The 22466-nt window shown below is 37.7% G+C and overlaps 1 protein-coding gene across 8 annotated transcripts in view; it reads right to left on the bottom strand.

Moving 5' to 3' along the window:
- Window positions 1-22466, bottom strand: part of CADPS2 (calcium dependent secretion activator 2) — a 319877-nt gene that overhangs the window by 186523 nt on the left and 110888 nt on the right. For all 8 annotated transcript variants that reach the window (XM_075742996.1, XM_075743000.1, XM_075743016.1 and 5 more), the window contains exon 4: window positions 339-419. In XM_075742996.1, coding sequence (XP_075599111.1) covers window positions 339-419 — 81 coding nt within the window. The remainder of the gene's footprint in view (window positions 1-338; window positions 420-22466) is intronic.

Raw genomic sequence — 22466 nt, 5'->3', positions numbered from 1 at the left:
AAAAAGTATATCACATATAACCTGTAGTAAGACATAAACATTATGGTTATACTCTAAGCCTGGTATAAACACTTCTGTATATAAAAGATGACTTATTTTAGTTCCAAAATACATAATCCCAAATGTGCAAATACTTTCCAAAAACATTTTGCTTTCTCCCTACCCCTGTTTACACGTATACCCCAGAGCAGAAAAAAAAAAAAAAAAATAATCTGGCAGACTGTTATGTCTTCAGATGATCTTCTGCTTAATTTTAGAATCAGAAACTGGAAACACACACTATGTATCATCCCAGTCAATATCTTCCAAGTTTTTGGTACATGGAAGCAACCACTTACCCTTGCCATTTGTTCTGCCAATTGTAGTCGTCCATCTAGTTCACGTCTGATCTGGGCTGCTTGCTCATCTCCATTATCCAACTTGGACAGAGAATAAAAATAAAGTGTAAAAGAAACACGTGCTATATTTTAACTTCATAGCAAATAATGTAGTTAAAAACAAAATATAGAAATTAATTACATCATTTTCATCTTAAAATCAGTGAAACACTAAGCAAATACATGGCTTTGAGTCTTATCAAGATGAAGGAAATGTAACGGCCACCAGTTACCCACGGCAGTCAGGGTCTCTGAAGGGTAGCCAGCATTCCCTTGAGTTTTTAATATTGAGGCTAAACAGAAGCAGCATTATTTCCTTATGAAAATAGTAGCTGAAAACATTTCTTCATGAAGCATAAAACTGGACTGAGAGACTGGCTATGAAAATGTTTGCAAGGAAATCTGCTCTTTGGTGCCATGAGTTCCTGTATAGGAATATATAGGTATAGGGAAAGAAAACTGTGTGGCTATGCCTTCTAATTATAGTATTATTTCACTCACCCAGCTCTTTTCCCCAAATATTGGCCAACTGCTCATATCAAGGGCATGTCCAATTTTTGAGCCTCCAATATTTTCATACCTAGGGAATAGCCATGACTAAATGTCTGACTTCAATCAGGCAGATGAAGGGGAAGGACACTTCTCTCACCTCAACAGAACAGCTGGGTATCAACAGAAAAGAGACTCCCCAACTCATTTTTCCCCTGTTTATTTGTTAAAGGCAGTGCAGGGGGAGTGTAGGTGAAGCGAGGCTTCACCTCACCACACTGGCCTACATGGTTGGTTAAGAGGAAGAGTGATGCATCTGGAAAGGATCAGGCACAACTTGCCTTCTTACCTTGAATAAATGCCAAACAAGGACAAAGACAGAGTCCCAAGAGAGGGCTCTCTCTGTCCCTAGGGCTAACCACAGACACGATGCAACATGCTGATATGACCCTAGTGAATTTAGCATGTGGCTAAGGTTTAAGGATACCTGCATTGCTCTTCAATAAAAAAAAAAACCAAACCCAAACTTAAATTGATGAGGGATGTAAACTGGCAAAAAATTGTTTCTCTAATTACATGAGATCTTCAGCTAAAGAACACACAATCAGTTTGATAAAAGATTCATTATATTAAACTAAGGTTTTTAAGTAAGACTGTTATTCAGTGCATCAGGCCAAATACGTAACACCATCTCCTTCGCAACACTCCTCAGTTAAATCCGTTAGATCTTATTGAACAAAGGCGCTCATGAAAATTAGGCATTCTGTCAAAATCCAATTAAAAAAAAAATAATTAAAAAGACACTATCCAGTGCTTACAGGTCAATTACAGCATTATGCTTAATGCAAATCTGACCACATTTAGCAACAGGATGAAAAGTTTTCCACTGCTAGTATGGAAGCGATGACAAGAACATGCAATCTGTCACCTGTGCAATCTGGCGTCTCACAAGTTCCTTGCAGGAATTCATCCAGACTACCAGGAAGTAAGCGAACAAAACCTGATGGCATCCCCAAAAGAGGCTAAAGTTTAAACTACAGAGTAGAAGATGGATCATGTTCCAGACTGGAAGAGTCCTCCCGCTAAATGAGTCTGTAAATCTGCTCCTACTTTGACTGTGAGCATAAATGAATGGCAAGAGTGTTCCCGATGAAAGCAAATATTTTAGGTTTTGAAGAACTGAGTTACAGTATTTCAAATACAATTCCAAATTTGTATTCTTCCATTTCTTAACAGAGTAAGAGACTGCTTATTGAACTTGTCACCAAGAATATTTCTGTTTTCCTTTGTATTATAACTACATAATTTTTGCAATTATTTTTGTTTAATCAGTACGACAGTCAGTCTAATATGAAAATCAATTTTGTTTTCCCTTTTGCGCTATGAGAAGGTCAGCATTATTTTAATAATATATCCCTTGACAGGCAATTGCTTGAAAAATATCTGCTTGAAGGTAATTTTGATGACTGAATTTTGATTTCTGCAAAAAGGAGGGTGTGGGAGAGCAGAACAAAGCTAAAGCTTTTTCCTATGTCAAGGTACAACTTAAATGACTGCCTCTATTATTAACTCACTGGAAGAGGCAAAAGCTTGTGTTTAAACACCATATTTAGTTATTTTTCCATTTACAAAACACATGAAATGATCATTTATGTTAATGAAGGTGTAACCTTGTTTTGTAAATCTTAGCATTTTTTCCATAGCTATGCATTGCTTCCCGTTATCTGTTTGTACTTGAGTACTTAAAACATGCTGATTTCCCTACTTACTCATTTTTAAACTTCAGTCTTCTTCCTGAAATAGTTACGTATTTTAATGGTTTTGTTAACGTGTGTATGTAATGATGTTTTGTAAGGTGTGGAAAGAAGCTGAAGAGGTGAAACACCGAAGAACGCTGCTTTACTTATAAGAAAGAACCGAGGCAAGAATGACAGGTAGGTTATTCACAGCTGTCCTAATGGGAAGCAATGTTGTTGATATTAGTTGATATTAGTATTTTTGCAATATGCAAATATGAAGTGACAGTGGGAAGGACAGTAACTTTGATATCATGCTCCAAGCAAGGTTATTCTACTTGGTTTTATTCTAAGTTCAACAAAATGCAGGAAAAACAACTTTGTAAGCAAAGCAGTCAGCAATTATGAAAGTGTAATCCAATCATACACTATATATCTACTGAATATGAAGTGACGACAACAGTAAGACTTCGTAGATTCTAAAACTGAAGGTGGCATTTGGAATTTGGGAGTTGTGTCCCCTTTTTTACATAGAGAATACACTTGATACAACCCACTGTGCAGGTGGGAAGTGGTGACAAGGGTTAACATCAAGTGCACCCTTTTCCTTAATTCCTTATCTGTGGATCAAACCCATACCCAAGACATCTTTGGAATACAGAGCTATCACAACCACTGTAGTAATTTTCAAACTGTAAATAAAAATTAGAAAAGCATATGAGGCTGTGCACAGAAATTAATATAAATGTAACACTGCAGAATAGGAGCTCAGATTCTTGGTACTGCAACTGAAATCTGGTTAAAAAATTCCTAATTGGTAATCACTTAAAATTCAAGTAAAAGTGGTTTGGTTTTTGTTTGTTTTTTTTTTTTTTTTTTGGGGGGGGAGGGGGAGGTGTATGCTTTTTAAAAGAATAATTGGCATTTACATAGCATCGCATAATGCTTCCCATCCTTAAATATGAATGTGTGGTTTTTAAAAGAAGTTATAGCCTTAGAGATTATTTTAAAAGAGGGTACATACGAATTTCGTTTAATAAAAACATTTCAGCTTTCGACACTGGTAGCAATTACACAGCCTAGCTATTTATTGACTACACCAACAATAGAGATGCTCCTCATGTTGTTTAAACCACACATAACCAATTAGTCAGTATTTTAGCAGCAGGGAACCTCACTACAGAAGACTCTGCAGACACCAGAGACCTGTTTTCAGTGTAAAATACATTAGAAAGCCTGATCAAACAAACTGATGTTGCCCCCAAAACTTGCAACACCTAGGCAAAGAGACTGGCTCCCTTCTGGAGGGCTAGTTACTTCAGTAGGAAAAATTCCAACTGAGCAAGAGTATGAATAAGACACCTGTGTCACTTGTGACCTTTTTTTTTTGCAAAGATGATTATCTGGATTTTAAAAGCTTCTTCAGAAAAACCAGTAGTTATGAATGACTATGCTTGGCTGCATAAGAAGCTGCTTTTTATAAAAAAAAAAAAAAAGCAGTTGCTCATCATTATTTTCCCCAGCGGTGTTACATAAAAATAGCTTTCTAAAATAAACCTGCCACCGCTAGACATCAAGCTATTCATTTGAAAATATTTTTATTCAGTAATGCTTGAAGTTGCCTTTATTTTTTCTCACTCTGAAAAGGGCAACCATTTTTATTATAAACTTCCTTATTAGTAGAGATGGAGTGGGAACAGTCCTCAATATACAAGTTGCCCAACAATTGTTCGTAGAGGATGTTTTCAGTTGCTTATATAAGTGTCAACTTCTAAAAGACAGACTGAAGTTTTCTACTCCAAATTTATGCTTTAACAATTTAAGCAAAAACACTCCTTTGCTTCTGAAGAGGCCAGGGAAGACAATACACTGCTTTATACATAATAAGAAAAATGGTGACCATCTTGCCAGAGCTCTAGCACCATCTTGCTTTGAAGTAAGGATCTGAAATTAAGCAGGGCCCAATCTGTCAGAATCAGCTCAACTCTGGCCACGTTATGAACCTTTGAAAAAATGAAGTTTGCAGCAGTCAGGCTGTAAACAGCCACTACCACAGGCTAAATCAAGTTCAGCATGCAGACTCATCTCTAGGTCATGCTGCTCTCTGTCTTGAATATGCATGGAGTCCACGCTCCTCAGATTATTTGCTCATTTAAGAAAGACTGTAAGCTTATCAGAGTTAAAAATCAATATTTGGATGAACAGCAGGATATCTTGCTTGACAAACTGTTGTTTTATTTCTGTGCCTAAACAGCACAGAACAGAAATACATTGGAACACATGAATGTTTACACATTTTAAAAGGTTGGAAAAGACTGCATACTTTTTGATTCCTATATAAATAACTTTTTAAAAAAATATTGCTTAAAAGGCTGTAAAATATTTGTGTAACATTTTTGTATTTTAGTGCAAAAGAAAAATGGTACACTGGCAAAAAATCTAGTTAATATGCAAGAACAACTTAAGGTAAAAAAGGTACTAATGCTGCCATGAGGTACCGCACTAAAGCCCGTGGTATTCATTTGCTTTTCTCTACGTACAAAGTCAGTCAGAAATCCTTTGCCCAAGAAACGAGACCAGTTTGAGTATGGATGAGTACTGACCTGCTGCAAGTTATTGTTCTTTACATTCACAGGTGCTCAAAGTAACTGATAGTTCCTCCAAGTGACTGTTTTATTAATGTTCGGTTAGCTTCCCTGCAGCTTTCTAATTCACAGTAACATCAATGTGAAATTACATTTACCTGCCCATAGCAATATTGACAGTTCACATATCTTAGGACTTGCTCTTATTTCTGCAACACAAAATCCAAAGTCTTTTCATTCTGTGTGACAGTAATGGTCATTTTTTCTTTATAGCCACTTTTTGCCACACGTAAGCAAGCCTGGGCCCTGCTGAGCTGACAGGTTATTTGTGGATGCCCACGTGAGGTAACCTGCAGGGTCCTTGCCTGACTACTGTCTGACAGCCAAGGCAAAAACTGTCAACATACACCAGAGTACAGGGCTTGGATTAAAAGTGTTGTGATTATATAATGCTGAAAAAAATAAAAGTATCTCTGGAAGCAACTAATGGCATCCAGCAGCAAGGCTGGAAGAGAAAGCAAAGGCCAGAGAAGTCCTAGTGCTCAATTTTGGTTGTCAATCAAGTAAGCAGCAAGCAGGGAGTAGGTGTAGCAGATGCAAATACCGGTGTTTTTCACACCGTTGTCCTTGCTACTTTTATCTCTGACTCTAAAAAAAAAAAAAAAAAGAGTTTTACTTCAAACAGACCTGCCGCCTCTAAGACCCGCAGGATTTGTTCCCATTCTTATCTTCACACAGGTGGAATTGCTCTAAAGAAACTGGAAGAGATTAAAGGTGTCTGCAGCATTAAGGAGCTGCCGTGCACTGAACACAGTCTGCAGAGATTCCCGAAGTTTCCCCAAGCTTGTGAACCAGGATTAGCAGCTACATATGTAAAATCATAGAATGGTTTGGGTTGGAAGGGACCTCAAAGATCATCTAGTTCCAACCCCCCCTGCTGCAGGCAGGGACACCCTCCACTAGACCAGGTTGCTCAAAGCCCCATCCAACCTGGCCTTGAACACTTCCAGGGATGGGGCCTCCACAACCTCTCTGGGCAACCTGTTCCAGTGCCTCACCACCCTCACAGTGAAGAATTTCTTTCTAACATCTAATCTAAATCGACCCTCCTTCAGCTTAAACCCATTACCCCTTGTCCTATCATTACACTCCCTGATAAACAGTCCCTCACCATCTTTGCTGTAGGCCCCAAAGTAGAAGGATCAACAACTTCCAAGTCAGGCTGAAAACAGAGCGCCCAACTCCAGTCTACGACAGCAGACACTTTTGGACATGAATTCAACAGGACTTAACTTCTGAAGAACAAAATCACAACAGAAGTAAATTGCTTTCACTTCCTACAGGAGGGAAAACAACAGATTTGATTAAAGGGCAGGATGCGTGAAGCTTTCTGAATGGCTTCCACTGGACCTTTTCATAAACCTTCTGCCTCCTGTTTCACAGGAAGAAAGCTGTAAAAGGAAAGAAAACATAGTCACTCCTCTAGAGGAAGCTATGCTGTGTAGTTTCAATTTTAAAATCTTTTGCTTGTGTATAGCTTATATAGTGGATTAATTCAGATTCATAAAATGGATTAATAAAATGTTATTTTAAAGCTCTCTCATTTTCTCTGCACCCTGCAAAATCCTGATCATGTATCGGGCAAACGGCCGTGGTGATGGCTGACCCTGCCTGTGACAGTGAAATCCTCAGGATTTCCCACAGAACTCTGCAACAGAAAAACTTTAAAAACTCAGTTCCTAAATCTTCCTCCTCCCAACTCGCTCTCTTTCCCAGTCAACACACACCACCAACTAAAAATTGCTAGATATGGCAAATAAACTCAGAGATGTGTTTTAGAATGTGTGCAACACAGAATCAAAATAAAACAGAAGAGGAAGGATGTCAGAGAGAGAAAATCTGTTAATGGTTAAAATAAAGGGGGGACGACGATGACACCCACCTATTTTTTATATTATTTCTCTTGTGGAATACCAGTGTACATATTTTCACGTAATTAACTCAGCAACCACTGAAAGAATTTCTACTTTCAATCTGTCTGCAGCAAGTAGACTTGTAAAAGCTTGCAGGTCCAAAGCCCGTATGAGGTGTTCTACCAACTTTTCACGATGCACCATCAGGCCTCACAGCCTTTTCTTATCGATTGTGCTTCAATAGAGCACAAGAAGATTGCCTGGCAGACAACTGCCCAAGCTGATCACTCAGTTTTACTGCAACACAATGTCAGCAAAAAGCTGGCAGTTTGAATTAATTTGTTTTAATACCAATTCTTACTGACTGCTATTATTTTTTTTCTCATTTTTTGGGGGGGAAGCAGCAGGTTTACAATAATATAAATATTGAAATTAGGATGGAGCAGGTATAAATGAACAGAGCAAGCAATTTGCATATCACTTTCTCTGTAGCCAATATTGGTAACAACAAATAACAATGCAGATAAAAAGCAAGGCCAGTCAACAGTCAAATAGTCTACAGTGGCTTCAGCTGGATAAAACAATTAAATCCAATCAAATCAGTGTTTTCAAAAGCTGTGCCTGAGTACCTTCAACAACTCCATGAGAAATAATACCTCACTCAAAATTTTCTTACAAGCCCTGTACAACCCCAGAAGCTCAAAAAATTCATGCACAATCTCAGATGGTGAGAGGTTTTGATCTCTGAAATATTTTTATAAAGTTCTGGACCTGCTTATGATTTCAATGTTGATTTGTACATGTATGACTGCTTAAGGTGGCAGAAGATATCATTTATACTAACTACTTGTACTCATTAATTATACTGTTTATATATTGATTTATAAAAAATTATCATAAAAATATTAAAACCAAAACAAAATCTAAAGTCAAGATTACATTAATTCAATGTAATTAAAAAAAGAAACTCAATGTTCTCTACAACAAAACTGAAAACTATAAAATTTAAAAATTTTTGACTTTTTTTAAAAAATCAGCCATTGAAAGGACACTTGGGCAGTTTCCAAAAGAACCAAAGCTGAGACTTTGATATGGCATTTCCTTCCATTCAAGCTTTGAAAACATATGAAGTACAGTTTTGAGAGTTTCAGCACCAGCTGAAAAGTTGTCTCTTGCAATTAGATTTCAGTTTATTCAGGGACTACCAATACCAAAACCCCCAGGAAAACCTTCAATGAGACTTAAAAATAAACAGGAAAGGAAGCACATACAGTATCCAGCCAATTGCAACATATGTAACAGGAACAGTTAAAGTTTGTATGAAGTCCACTCCACTCAAAACTTAACATAAAGTACATTTCCACAGGTCAAACTTTCACTGTACTTAGCCAATGCTGTGAGTGGGAAGACATTTAGAGAATTAAATACACACCATGTATTAATGAGAAAATCTCTAGGAAGAAAGTTTCTTTTACACTGCGATGTGCAGATGTATAACGCAACTTTATTCAATGACCGTGTCCCAACAATCATCTTTCATATTTGACTGCTATTAACCTTTCAGAGAAACTATAACAAGTTAAATGCCTTTATTAACAGCTAACTTGATTAAACTCGCCAGACAACCTTAGCCAAAATGATACGTGCCAAATGGCAAAGAATAATCCAATCTTTAAAAAGAGCTTCAAAGGATTCTTCAAATGCAACATATATCTTCTATTTCATATTATCTTTACTGAAGAAAATAATTGAAAAATAAATTGACAGTTCAAAATTTGTCCTAGCCTAAATTAAAATGTAGTCTTCAATATTTTATTGTATATTTTCATCTACTGACTCAAACTGATATTTTCCGAACAGGACACTTGGAAAAGTAACACAAATGTCTTTGCACTATAAAGAAAGAGTTTTCTGTTTGTCAATTTGTACTTGAACAGACCCAGCACTCTTCATCTACATAGGCTGAGAAGAGAATAGAGCTTCCCAACAAAGATTTTCACTAATTTATATGCATGGTCTTTTCCACAACACACTGTCACATCATTGCTCTGTGACTGCCCAAATGAAATATTTTTTTCCATTTTATTTTATCTCACTGAACCGAAATTAAAAATTGGTGTTCTGCTAACCTAAATTCCAAGATTTGAGAGATCTGTTTCTCTTCTTGGCCAAATCTTGACAGGTGGTTTGTAAATAAATAAATAAAAATCAATAATGCACAGAAATCACCCTTTTGCCAAGGTATTTCAATTATAACATTTGAAGAAATTCTGCTAAGTCCTCATATTTACAGAGGAAATCACTCTGTCACAATACTGAGTCTGCTACTAGTTTTTCCTCTGATTTAAGGCAAAGATAAAAGTTGAAGCTTTATTTGGTTCACAGAGGCTGTTATTTATGCAATGAGGGGTTTTAGTGAAAAAGATACACTGACCTAGATACAAGTATTTTAATATTTATTTATGCACAGCAGTCTGTTTAGGCATCAAGGAGAGAAAAATCAGACAGTAAGTATTTAGACAGTTAATGATTTGTCTTTAGCTAGCATTTCTTGGATTGTATTTTCATGATAGCAGTTCTCTAAGTATTACACGTTCTTTGCGTAGCCTTGGAATTATTATATTACTTGGACATTACTACCATCAGATTCTGAGGAGGAAAAACTCATTAAAAATAAAATTTTAAAAGTTCAAAATTAATAAAACCCTGAATTTTATTCACTATATAAATGTTTTTTCATTTCATATCAGTGTTGATACACTGTCACAAGGTTGTCCATGGATTTTTTGTGTTCAAAAAACATGTAGACATGGCACTTCAGGACATGGTTTAGTAGACATGGTGGTGTTGGGTTGACAGTTGGACTTAGAGGTTTTTTTCTCCAACCTTAAAGATTCAGTAATTCTATGTTTATATGCCATATACGATTCTGGTGCTCTTCTGACTTTCTCTGCAGTGAAGAGGATCAAGTAAAGACATAACAATTTTATGAATTGTGTAAACACGAATGTATATGTACACCGATGAGGACACTGACCAAGAACAGTTTCACTACATTGATGCCCCTTTCTGCAACAACAGGTTCCTCAATTTTGCTTAGTTTCCTTGAACATTCACTTAGAATTATTTTTGTAGGAGAGGCTTTATTCTATAAAGCAGAGTCCCAGGATTGCAAACCATGCCTTTTTCTCCAGTAATGTTTTGGTCTTGGCTGTAGCTCCACTTGTCTTCATAATTCAACTACAACCCACTTGTTACACAAATGGTTGCCCCTACTCAGAGAGAGAGATAAAAAAAGCAGGAAATTTAAGTATCCCTCTAGTAGTACATATCTAGCGGCCACCATGGGCAGTGAAAATAGTACATATGAAACCCACTGCATGATTCTTGCTTGTTTGTTGTGAAAGAGTGGTTCATATCCCACAGCAGTTATTCTGACGCATGCTTAAAAGTAATATGACTGCTGCTTTCATGAGCACTATCCTCATGCACCTTCCACTAGGTAAACCATCAAGATTCAAATAATAAAACTAAAAGCAATTAAATTAGTCTATATCTCTAACAGTATGGCAGATCCTATTTTTACCTATATTGCATTTACAGATTGTTAAAAAAAAAGTTCAAGAAGAATCTATTTGCTTTAAGTTCAATGCAAGCCAAGAGCCTTGGCTTTCCCAAGTAAACAATGGGTAGAGAGGCAATAAAGCCTGCATAAAACAGGACAGATTACTTGTTTTAAAGCTTAAAAGCATATATAGACAATTGAAAGAAACCGAGGCCAGCAAACTATTAGAACATTTAGTTTACAGAAGCCATTCCACTTCTATAAATCAGTGCTATAAGAATTTTAAAAATAATTATGAATCGTGCTTCATTCTAAATTGCTTACTTTACAAATTACTGTTTTACATCTTTTTTTGGCATTTTGACTGATCTCATAAAATTATGCTATTCTTCAAACTACAAAATATGTAATTATACGTATGTATAATTCCTGTTTCATTCCCCAAATTTTAAAGGAAATACCTTCCTATTTTCTCTCTGGATTATACAATCATCTTGTGTACAACAGACATAAGAAACACTGTGTTAGATCAGACAAATAGTGCACACAGCCCAGAACTGTGGGTGTGACAGCGACAGCAGAGGAGGTTATTTAGATAAAATGCTGGAGCCTGGTTGTTGATCGTTGTAGAGCCCAAGGAAGTGAGAGGAATGTTAGAGGGTACATCCAGGCCTAGTCCTATTAGCATCAATTCACAGACATCTTCTCCAGGAACTTGTCCAAACCCTTTTGAACCTCCTGCTGCTGTCTGCCCTCATCACTCCCCATGACAAAATGTTCTGGAGGTCCTCCAAAAGCCAGATAAGGAAGCGTTGCATCCGTTTTAAATCTCCTACAAACTTCCTTGAGTGTCCCAGTTTCATCTGGTGAGTGAAGGTACACATTCACCTTGGCCACTGCTTTCATAACTTTGTAAAGCTCAGTGATACTCCTCCCCATCAACCTTCTCATCTCCAGACTGAAGAGCTGAAGAGCTTCAGCCCTTTCAATCTCTCCTCGAAAGTTCCATGACTTTCAAAGCTACCCTCCAGTCTTCACTGACCTCCCCTATATCCCCAGGATGGAGACACCAAAACTGCATACAATACTCAACATGTGGGCACAAAAAGGTTATATACAGCAGGTAAATGATGCTACTGTTGCACACGCAGGGAACCCAAAGTGTCTTCCTCGATCTGTAACTATACATGCTCAGTTCAGCATCCTGTAGGCACAGGCTAATTTATTTCCTTTCTGATTTATCACCTTATGTTTAGCTACATTAAAACTCATCCATCATACTTTTGTCATGCTGTTTTGGGAGCTCCTTTGGGAGGTCCCTGCAACTAGAGCAACATTAGAGTACCAAACCCAGTTTAGTATCATCAGTAAACTTGGAGATTTCCTTTACACTGCCTTCTCCAGGATATTCATGACGATGTTGAATAAAGATGCAACACTGCCCCTAAATAGATTGACTCAGACAGAAACCAGGCTTAAACTCTCTCGGAACCAATCAAAAGAAAAACAAAAGAAACCTTCCCTCCAAAAGTCTTTCTAAAATATCAAGACTGCACTATAAAAACACTACCATCAGGCCTTGGATATTTAATACAGAACCAGCCATTCAGAAACAAGTGTCATGGGCTGATGACAAATCAGCCCATTGGCTGTTTAAGAACAGCACTGTTTATAAATCAACAAGTATTAACATTGAACTCCAGAAGCCACATTAGGATGATTAGAATCATGTTAGGATCCAGATAAGTGGCTCAGTAGTGGACTATAGAAGAGGGAAAATGTTAGCACAGCTCAAAAGTGTCACTACAAGCAATGGAAATTTCTGCCTTTCGTTCTCCTGGCGTTTGTGACAATTGCACAGATCAATAGCCAGAACCCAGGCTGCCCTTCTTACTGGTCGAGACTGCAGTATCCAACCACTTCTGTTGGACAGGATGAAAACCCAAGGGAAGTATGTTGTGCTGAGAGAGAAGGAAGGAGAATAATGGCAGGTTCTTAGTATTTACAGATCTAATCACTCTAAATATTAAGAAGATAAATCAACGATGTGGATGCAAAGCATCATTCTTCTATTAGCAGGAACAGAAAAATTAAGATCTGTAATATGTCATACTGTAAACATATTTTATCCAAATGTATCCTGTTTTTCACATCCAGATATTGGAGTTCAGGGATGCTGTCAAGACAGACTCTACAGACTCATCACAGCACTGTGTCTTCCATAATGTACAGTCAAACTTCAGTTGTTGCTAACTATGCAAAATGCCTTGCACCTCAACTTTGCAAATACAAAATTATAAATATCCACACACAAAAGAGTTTAACTTTATTTATATTCCACTCAAGTCTTTGCCTTGATATTCATATGGGTGTTCTTCCTACAGCTAGGCAGTGAAAAAAGCTTCAAAGCTATGCATAGAGCCTATTGTACCATCCAAACAAAGTATCTTTTAAGTCAGAAAGCCAGGGTCCCTAGGCAATCAGTGCAGAGACAGAGAAGCCTCCAGAGAGTTATTAAAAGCACTTAAGCAGTTATCTACACACCTACCAGAAATACTGTGGAGGTCCCAACTGCACCAGTGAGTAAGATGATCAAAGAAATGGGTGTTCTTATTCTCCCTCTCACCTTCCCCCGGATCCTGCCGAAATAGACACTGGCTGTCTCCTTCAATAGAAGTTGCTTTCAGGTTCTGGCTAGGGAATACCCTCCCACATCCACCCTAACCAAGAAGTGATGGGCCTTAAAAGAGCTATGACTCATGTCCTGATCCTCCTTAGAAAAACCCTTCTGCCCTCCTCCTCTCCCACCACCTGCACAGAGATTAGCATACCCAAGAAAACCCAAAGATTAGCATGCAAACCTTGTTGGTATATGCACATTTATGTCTTATAATACAAAACACTGTGAGCCCGTTTAGTATTTTCCTAAAATCATCCTTGCTTCAGAAGGAAATCCCCTCTCCTTTTGCTTACCCTCCTCAGTCTCCAAAAATAGCATGCAGAATGTTTTCTTGACTTATTAATCACTGATTAGATTTTCCTTGGAGTGTTGAAACCAAAGGGAATATATGCAATTAGGGCAATAAATGTTAATGAGCATTGCATTAAGTAAGCAAAAATACCTTGAATGTCATGCCAATATTTTTCCCCAAATAATTATATGTGTCTGACTTAACTAGATAGAAAACTTAAAATTCAGGCTGACAACTCACAATTGAAGCACTGATTTATCATGGATTCTCAAAAAACTATATATGACGTTGCTTTAAATATGCACCATGAAAAAAACCCACCCCAGACCAAAACATTCAGTTGCATATCAAAATTTCTTCTTTCAAATAGGCAAGATGTTTCTATTTAGTTGAAAGTCTGCATTTATATTTAAATATATACAATATCTGAGCATTTTAAGAATAGTATTTTTTAAAAACAGCTAATAATTTCTTCAGGAAAAACTATTTAAGAAAATCACTGGATAGAAAGATATACTACTGAAGCTGTTTGTAAATATGATGGAGAGAAGCTAGACGATGACAGAATTGGAAGCCCATTTTCTCCCTCTCTGTTCAATTCTGTAGCATCACCTGGAGAATGTTCTGTATTGCTACCTTTTTCCTAGAAGTCCGTGCCACAGTCATGTGTACACACCTATCTATAAAAATCCCAAATAGTTTAGTAAGGACTAAAAAAAATAGATGCAATCTAGAGGTTAATGTATAAAAAGGCTGCAACTCAACCAGTTGGTTCTTAGCCCATAATCATGCTCAATTATCGTGCCAAAGGTGCAAAACTTTCTGCTTCTCCTTGATGAACTCCATGAAGTTTCTGTTATTTTAATGCTCAAGATCACCCTTAACCATTCAGCATGTCAGCTGTACCACCCTCACCTTCAGTTTAGTACTGTCCACAAATTTGCTGAGGACAGATTTTGTCTCATCATCCAAGCTGTCAATAAAAATACTGAACAATACTAAACTCTGTGCTGTGTTCCCAACTACAAACTGAGCTTCTAAACCACTGCCTACCATCCTTTCAGTATAGTGATCTAACCAATTTTCAAGCCTTCTAATAGACAACTTATCCAGACCATACTTCCTCCACTTACAAATGTGAACGGGGTGGACGATGATGTCAAAAGCGCAACTGAAGTCAAGGTACATTACCATCCACTGTTCTCCTTATTCACACAGGCCTTTCATGAAAGCAAGCAGTCAGGTTGGTCAGGCATGATTTGCTCTTGGTATCCAAGTAAACAAACAATGATCACCTTTATGCATGTGAAAATGGATTGCAAGAGGTTGTGCTCCACAGTCTTTCCAGAGACTAATACAATGCCTGTAATTCTCAAACTTTCTGTACCGCAGGATGGTTTGCTCCTGAGCTCTTAATATGTTTTCTTAAGAAATCAGCCAACTCCTGGGCTCTTCTTTTCCCCACATTGCAGCAATTCTTTAAATAGGGAGTGAGTTCACAGCTTACCTTTTCAGCCTTCCTCCAATTCCTGAATTGTCAGCTGCTGATTTCTGCAGCGCAGCTGCTCCCTGTGGTCATGTTCACCCCCAACTCTTCCCTGTTTGTGAGTAGCAGGTCAAATATAGCACTAATCCCAATTGTTCCCTTTGCATTTGTGTTCAGAAATTATCATCAACACACTCCAGAAACTTCCTCTATTGTTTGCACAATGCCATTTTACCCTCCCAGCAATGTGGTGGCAGGTGTCTGAAATCCACCATGAGATCAAGGCCTGGCATTGGGAGATTTCTATTAATTGTTTGTAGATAGCCTCATCCTCTTGTTCACATGGTCAGTAACTGACCCTCACCACATCATTACCAATATTACTTTCCTTCTAATATTGACCCAGAGACTGGACTTCTGGTTTGTTGCCCAAATACAGCAGACACTATGGTGTAGGCATTAGTGTAGACACATTTTTGAACACTCTTCTTTCTGAGAATGAAAGTTTATTGTCTCCCTTGTAGCCTTCTACCATATGTATCTTCTCCACATGCATTACTTTCTCATTTAACCCTGAGATTAGCTCCCTACTTTCTAACAAACCTGGTTTAAATTCTCCTTGTTAGGTTAGCAATCTTGTCCACAAACATGTCCATACTTTCTTGTCAGGTTCATTCTATCACTTCCTACTAGTTCTTCTCAAAACAAGGTGCCACAAAGGTCAAAGCCTCACTGATGACATCAATTAATGCAAGTTGGATGTGTTACCCTGGGCCATCTTTGCTCTCAGAGTCTTACAGTCATCTTTGATCTCCTCAAAGTCATGTCACTGGTGCTCACACAGGCAAGCAGCAAGGGGCAGTAGCTGGAAGACTAGACGGGCCTCCACAATCTCTCTGCAACATCACAGATACATGCTAGAAGTAAGTAAAAAGGTATGGCCAGCCCATGGATGCTTTTGTCCTGGACAGGGTGGAGTCACCAAACACTAACACTTGTTGCTTCCTCTTTGTGCTTTGGTCCCAATCCCATGACCTGTGGTGTCCAACATGCATTCTTCCCACAACAGGACTCACTTCTCCTCTGCTGCCAGGGTCCTGAACCAGTTTTCTAGATGAACAAATGCAGAGAGACAGGGAGCCATTCTCCTGCTGCTAGAAGTTATAAGCTTCCAGCTTCCCCGCTCCTGGAAACACGGGAACACAAAGAAACTACTAACATTAAACAGGTGGGAAAACACCAGTTACAGAAAGTCTGCTATCCATCTGTAAAACATAATACTTGCTCCAGTATGGCAAAATTGAAATATTGGTCAGACAAGTTTCCCTAAGGAGGGACAGGTGTTTCAGGCAAGATCCTGCTGCCTGCAGTCTCCAGTCTCATGAAGAAAGACATAGAATTGGGACAAGGCTGTGCCAGATTGAGTGGAGCATGAGTTTACAGTGCTCCTAGGGATAAAACAAAGCTGCTCCAGAAATTGCGTGTATCTTTGAAGGCTCTGTCAGGCATGGCTCAGTATTATATTCCCTCATTTAGGGGCAGTCCTACTGCTCCCACATTAGAAAAGCTTGGCACTGCATGACCAGTTAGGAAACCAGTTTATTCAGAGGTGACAGAGGACTGACTCTTCCCTTACTTCATTTGGAAAGGGATATTTCTTCTGTTGTAGCCCCAGAGTGCTTACCATACAACTGCTCCTTTCAACAGCAGCTAGAAGTCAACATTTCTACTAAATAAGTAGTCTCAATTTTATTTCAGATTTTTCCTGTTTATAGCTAAAATGCCTGGAAGTCAAATTTGTTTATCTGTTATCTCAAGAAACAGATTCCCATAGAGGACACAAAGTACAGATGAATCCTATGTTTCTCTCCTCTTACTCTTTCTCTTCCCAGTAGGTTTTTAAGCTTTTAGACTGAGGGTTGCAATTATTTTTTCTTCTCTCTACTCATGTTACTGACCAAAAAAGGGTTATTTCAGTTGGCCTGGGAATTTTTCATGCTTGTAGCAAAAAACTAAAATGAAGATAATCTACCTACCTACAGAAGACCTATAGAGAGAGAAACAGGCATTTTCCTGTAAACATGTCTGATGTTTGAAATGATGAACATCTAATCACAAAGCATACAGCCTCAGCACTGACACCAGACTGAGTCTGGAGGATATGAACAACTATCTTTGAGTCTTGTAATACAAAATACAGGAACAAATGACAGGCCAAGGAGCATCTCCCTGCATGACAGCTTTTCTGTTGAGAATCAGTCCTCTTTTAGGCTGAAAGGGTATCTGTGGTTGACAGACTGGAAGGACAACAGCCTGGAGATTAAGACAGCCTCAGAAGAGGAGACAGCTGGAAAACTGACCCGAGAGCTCTCTCATTTCTAGGATGGCCACAAAAACACCTTCCTAGTGGATAAAAATAATAGACACACAAATTATAGCTTATTCAAAGAGAGCTGCAGATGTCTTAGCCATTCTATATACACAATTACTCTTGTATAGGACAGTCTATCCTCTATTATGGCTGAGCTTTGATATTTCTGTTTAAAACATGTATCTACCATACCATGTATAATAGCTGTCTCATTTCCAAATTTACCTGCATATTTCCCTTTGAAGTGATCGGGGCATGGGAACTCATATGAACCTTGTCCAGGCAGCCAGCTGCAAAGAAACTTCCTCTCAAGAAGGAAGGGCTAAGAGGGTTCTCCCTTAAAAATTTCAAAACTGGGGGAAAAAAAAGCAGCTAAGCTTCAGAAGAAGACATTCAGTACCAGCGAGTGAGAGGGATACAGAAACATAGGCTCATTCTTTTCCTGTGCCTTTTTCAGCTCCTTCCGCTGGCTTCACACTGGCTGCTGAAGACACCTCACAAGATGAAAAACCCAGCAGCGGAACAAACCTAAATAATCAAATTGATCCTTGGGATGGAAGTGACTGTTCTAAGCAAAACTGCTTTACTTTGAATTGATAAAGAGGGAATACAGAATACTACCATGTCTTAAGAAGAACCTGTTCTATAACAAATTTATGCTAAGGGTCATTAAGTTATTCAGCTTGCTCACAAGCATTCATTCAAATGCACACATAAGCTAGGAATCACACATTAATAAACTTAATCATCAGTCTGGAAATGTGGCTGTAAAAATTATTTGTTTTGTATTTATCCACCTGAAGACACAGAATCTCTCCTTAAAAACAAATTATTTTTTTAAAAAATTAATACTAAAGCCTTTGGGAGAAAAGATTTATTTTTATTGCTTAATACCAAACTAGAAGAACATTATCCTCAGCTGGTAATATTAAACATAATGAGTCAAATGCACTGGTGATGTTAATATAAGTGCAAGTTAAATGCTGGGTATATTTGGCTTTGAGTGTTGAGGCAGCTTTACTCCCTTGGATCTAGAACTCAAGAGAATGTCAAACCAGCATTAATTACTTCATGAAGACTGCAGAAGAAAATTTGAGGGGAAGAAACGCAGGGAAAGGTAAAAAACAGAAGCTTGAAAGGATCTACTTTTACAAAGCCAAAACCAACTTCCTTATTTTTTTATGCTACGATGCCCACTCTGCTGCTTTTTTCCTCCACTCATTGAATGTCAAAGACAGTCTCAGAAAAAAACAAAACAAAGCAGCTTGAAAGAAAAGATCTGCAACCCAAATCCCCATGCTGATGATTTCAGTCCTCAGAGGAGGCACAAGGCAGAGCAGGGGAGATGGGTAATTCTCAGCTTCTCTCTGCTGATTCTCAGTCAAGCTTGGCTTACCTCTTGGGACAAGAAAGGTGATACACAAGAGAACAGGCCTAGAAGGATGCTAACTTAGAAAAGACAAGTAAATCCACTAGTCTACAAATGCTGGTAAGTCTCTCAGGGTATTGGAGACCATTCATGTCCAACTCTTTCATGTAGGTGGAAACCAAAACACAGCAAGAATAGAAGCCACATATGCACAGAGTTCTATGATGAAAAAATCCACAAGTAAATTTTGTCTTAAAAGTGATTAAAAGTGAAAAACTGCCCCTCGATGTTTTTTCTTAACACTTATAGTGAACAAATAAACCTTGGAGTATTTTCATGGTTTTCAGATGTCCCGCTCAAGTTTTCCTTCTAAATGTAATGCCAAAGCCATTTTTTCTCACCAAATAGCTGAATGTAAGAAGGATACTGCAATACCTCAATTACTGAAAATGCATTACTGCTTTCTCAGTATTCCTTCAACTAAAAAAAAATATAAATACTTCAAAGTCCTTCTCCATTATGTAACTTGCAAAGCTTTTAAATGTTGTTCAGAGTCAGATATTTAAACATGCTAAAAAAGTAACTTGCTTCTCTGAGGATACTTTAATACTCTTTCCATCACTCTTCTATCATAGTAAATGAGATCAAATCAACACCCTTTAGGGCATTCAGAGAGTTTTTTCCAAAGTAAACTCTGCTATTCTAGAAAAAACACTTGTTTACAGGAGCTAAAACTTTTTTTTTCCTTTTGAAGTATCTTCAGTGTGTGTTAACAGAATTGAATCACTTGGGAGTTCCAAGACTTTTTCACCAGAACTCACATTATTACGGTGAAACTCCAAACTGGCCTGACATACACTGTTCAGCTTAGCTCTGGATTTCTCACAGTTCCATTACAGAAATAATCTTAGGAGGAATATTTGATGTTGCAGCACTATTTTCCAAAGCACTGAAACTTTTGTCTTGAGCAAGACCTCTCTAGATTTCTCAAAAGGAGGTAAAAGACAAATGAAGCAGCTCATCAAAACAACATTTAAAAAAGATAACTATTGAAATAACTTCACATTAAATTCCTCTGTGCATGTAATCAAGAGTGACATCTCATGAAGAAGAGACAACATCTAAAATTCTGTGAGAAATTACAATTTACTTCTCCATTGAAATATTTGGTTTGAATTACTCTGCTCTCGCTGAAGAACAGACAGTGGCAGATCTTTTTTTCCCCTTGAAGAACAGGGAAAAATCAATCAGAAAGCAGATTTTTTTTTGTGAGGAGGAAGGCACAGGAGAAGATATATTCTTGTATTTACAGGTACTAGAAACCAATAGAGTTGATGTGTGAACAAGCCTGAAGTGTGAACATTTGAACGTTTCTCTTATCAAAGGCATGAAACACTTTCCAGGTTGACAGACACATATAACAATTTTAAAGCACCGACCTGTTCTGTAAGGAAGCATATCGTTACTGCGTCATGACTCTGTGCAGAAACTTTCCAGACTCACATTGATCATATAAAAATGCAGTCAACACCTGAATAATAACTAAACTCTGTAGCCTCCCACAGCCTCACAAAATTACTGCTTTTCTGCTCCTAAGAGATCACCCATACCACTACAGTCTTTTCTGCCCACCAAGAGCCTGGACAGCTTCTCCCCACACTCCTATTCTGCCTGCTGTCTACTCTGCAGTTGCTGCAAAAGTGCCTTTTATCTACAGAGAAAATAAATCCTGCACCACACTGGGGGCCTGAGCTGGCTACCCAGTGTAACCTTTTAGTAGAGTTAAGGCCTGAAGGTAGCAGATCTCCTGTATAAAGCAGGTGATCAGCGTGAGGGGTTGTGTGCTTTGGGGTTTATTTGGGTTTTTTTTAATTTTTTTAATGGGGAGTAGGAATATCTTAGGCTGGGTAAAAACACATTTTCAGCACAGAGGGATGTTTAAGACATCAGTGGATGTCTTATCTAACACCCGATGCTACCATGAAAATACAGCAATGGACCTTGCCAACATTTTTCAGAGGTTAATTTGTTGTATCAGGTATAATTTATCATGAAATAACTAATGACAGTCATTGGTGACCATCAGAAAGATACTGGCTTAGTTGAAGCCCTGGTGACATTGTAACATCTCATGAAGCCAGCACCTTTTTTTTGACTAAAAAGACTCAGATACAGAACACATACTGTTATGCAATATGTATAATATACAGCCTAAACCAATTTTTCCTGTGCCTTGTCTCAACAAATTAATTAATCTGTTTAAGTTTTGGTCTATATACTAAAGGGAATCTTAACACTTGTTTAATTACTTCAAGAAGACTATCAACTCTACACTGAAATGTTCTGTACAAAGATATCATTATTCTTTGTTTTATAAAGTTTATTTTGTCCCTATAACTTATACAGGGTATGAAAGTTTCTAAGAAAAAATATCCAAAGTATAGGAAACTCTGTGATCCATGACATAACTGCACTATTTTTCACGATTTTATTGAGGAAAGGATCAGAACTACAACCATTCAAAAGTCATGAAGGCCTTGTTGCAAATTAAATTGCCCTTAATTTGACTCAATTCCAAAACTGCATAATTATCTGAACTTCAGTGAAGTGCTGGGTGAAACAGCCCAATCGTATTGAGCACCATAAGCAGACTTCCGTTCAGGAGAAATTCTTGACAGACAATATTCTCATAATTAAAAAAAAAAAAATTATTATGGAAGACACAATATAGTCCATCATTCTCAATATTAGACACTTATACAAAGAGTTACATTTTGAAAAAGCTAAAGATAATAAAGAATGCGAACCAGACATAATAGAAGGCTTTTAAACAGAAAATTATATCTTGCAGCAAAGTACCATCTAAAGCTATTTCCAGAAGAATTAGTTTGCGGTTGATTCCCAAAAAGTTGACAATAGAAGACTTAGGAAATAATTCTTCTGAACTGTTACACTAATCTCAAAATTATTTTTTACCTGTCAGAAAAGAGAATGTGACTTGCAAGAATTCTTTCATTATGAAAATCAGTGTTGTTCTCTCCTTCCTGCACCTAAGACAAGTGGTTTAGATCAGCCAAAAAAGTCAACTTTATAAAAGTACTTTCAAAATAAACTCTGAATGGAGTGATGATTTACCCGATACAGAAATTCTGGTAGTGGTGAAGTGGTGTAATAATAGAGCATGACCACACATCAGTTTGACTTTCAGTTCGACTTTCTGCATCAAAGTTATCCTCTACATCAGTGAATAATTAAAAAAAAAAAGAAAAAAGACTATAACATGTTTGATCTCTATAAATCAAAGAAATCATAACAACACACTGTGGCCAGGCATCTCAAAAGCAAGTCAAGGAGCTCATTAAGTCCCAGCTAACTGGCAATCATTTCTTTATCATAAAACACAGCTCGAGGCAACACAATGTAAATAAAAATCAGGTGAAAGTGTTAGCACTTACCAAATTGAATCTTTTAATCACAAAGACATATAGGTGGCCTTGCTCTAAGCTGTAAAGTTGAAAACCAGATCACAGAAGAAGTCTCCAATATCCTAATATGAATGTCCTGTCAATGTTCACTACCTAAGGACAAGCTTAGGCATTTAGT

Source organism: Balearica regulorum, chromosome 1 (genome assembly GCF_011004875.1).
Source record: "Balearica regulorum gibbericeps isolate bBalReg1 chromosome 1, bBalReg1.pri, whole genome shotgun sequence".
Classification (NCBI taxonomy): domain Eukaryota; kingdom Metazoa; phylum Chordata; class Aves; order Gruiformes; family Gruidae; genus Balearica; species Balearica regulorum.
This window is presented reverse-complemented; position numbering and strand designations above follow the sequence as displayed.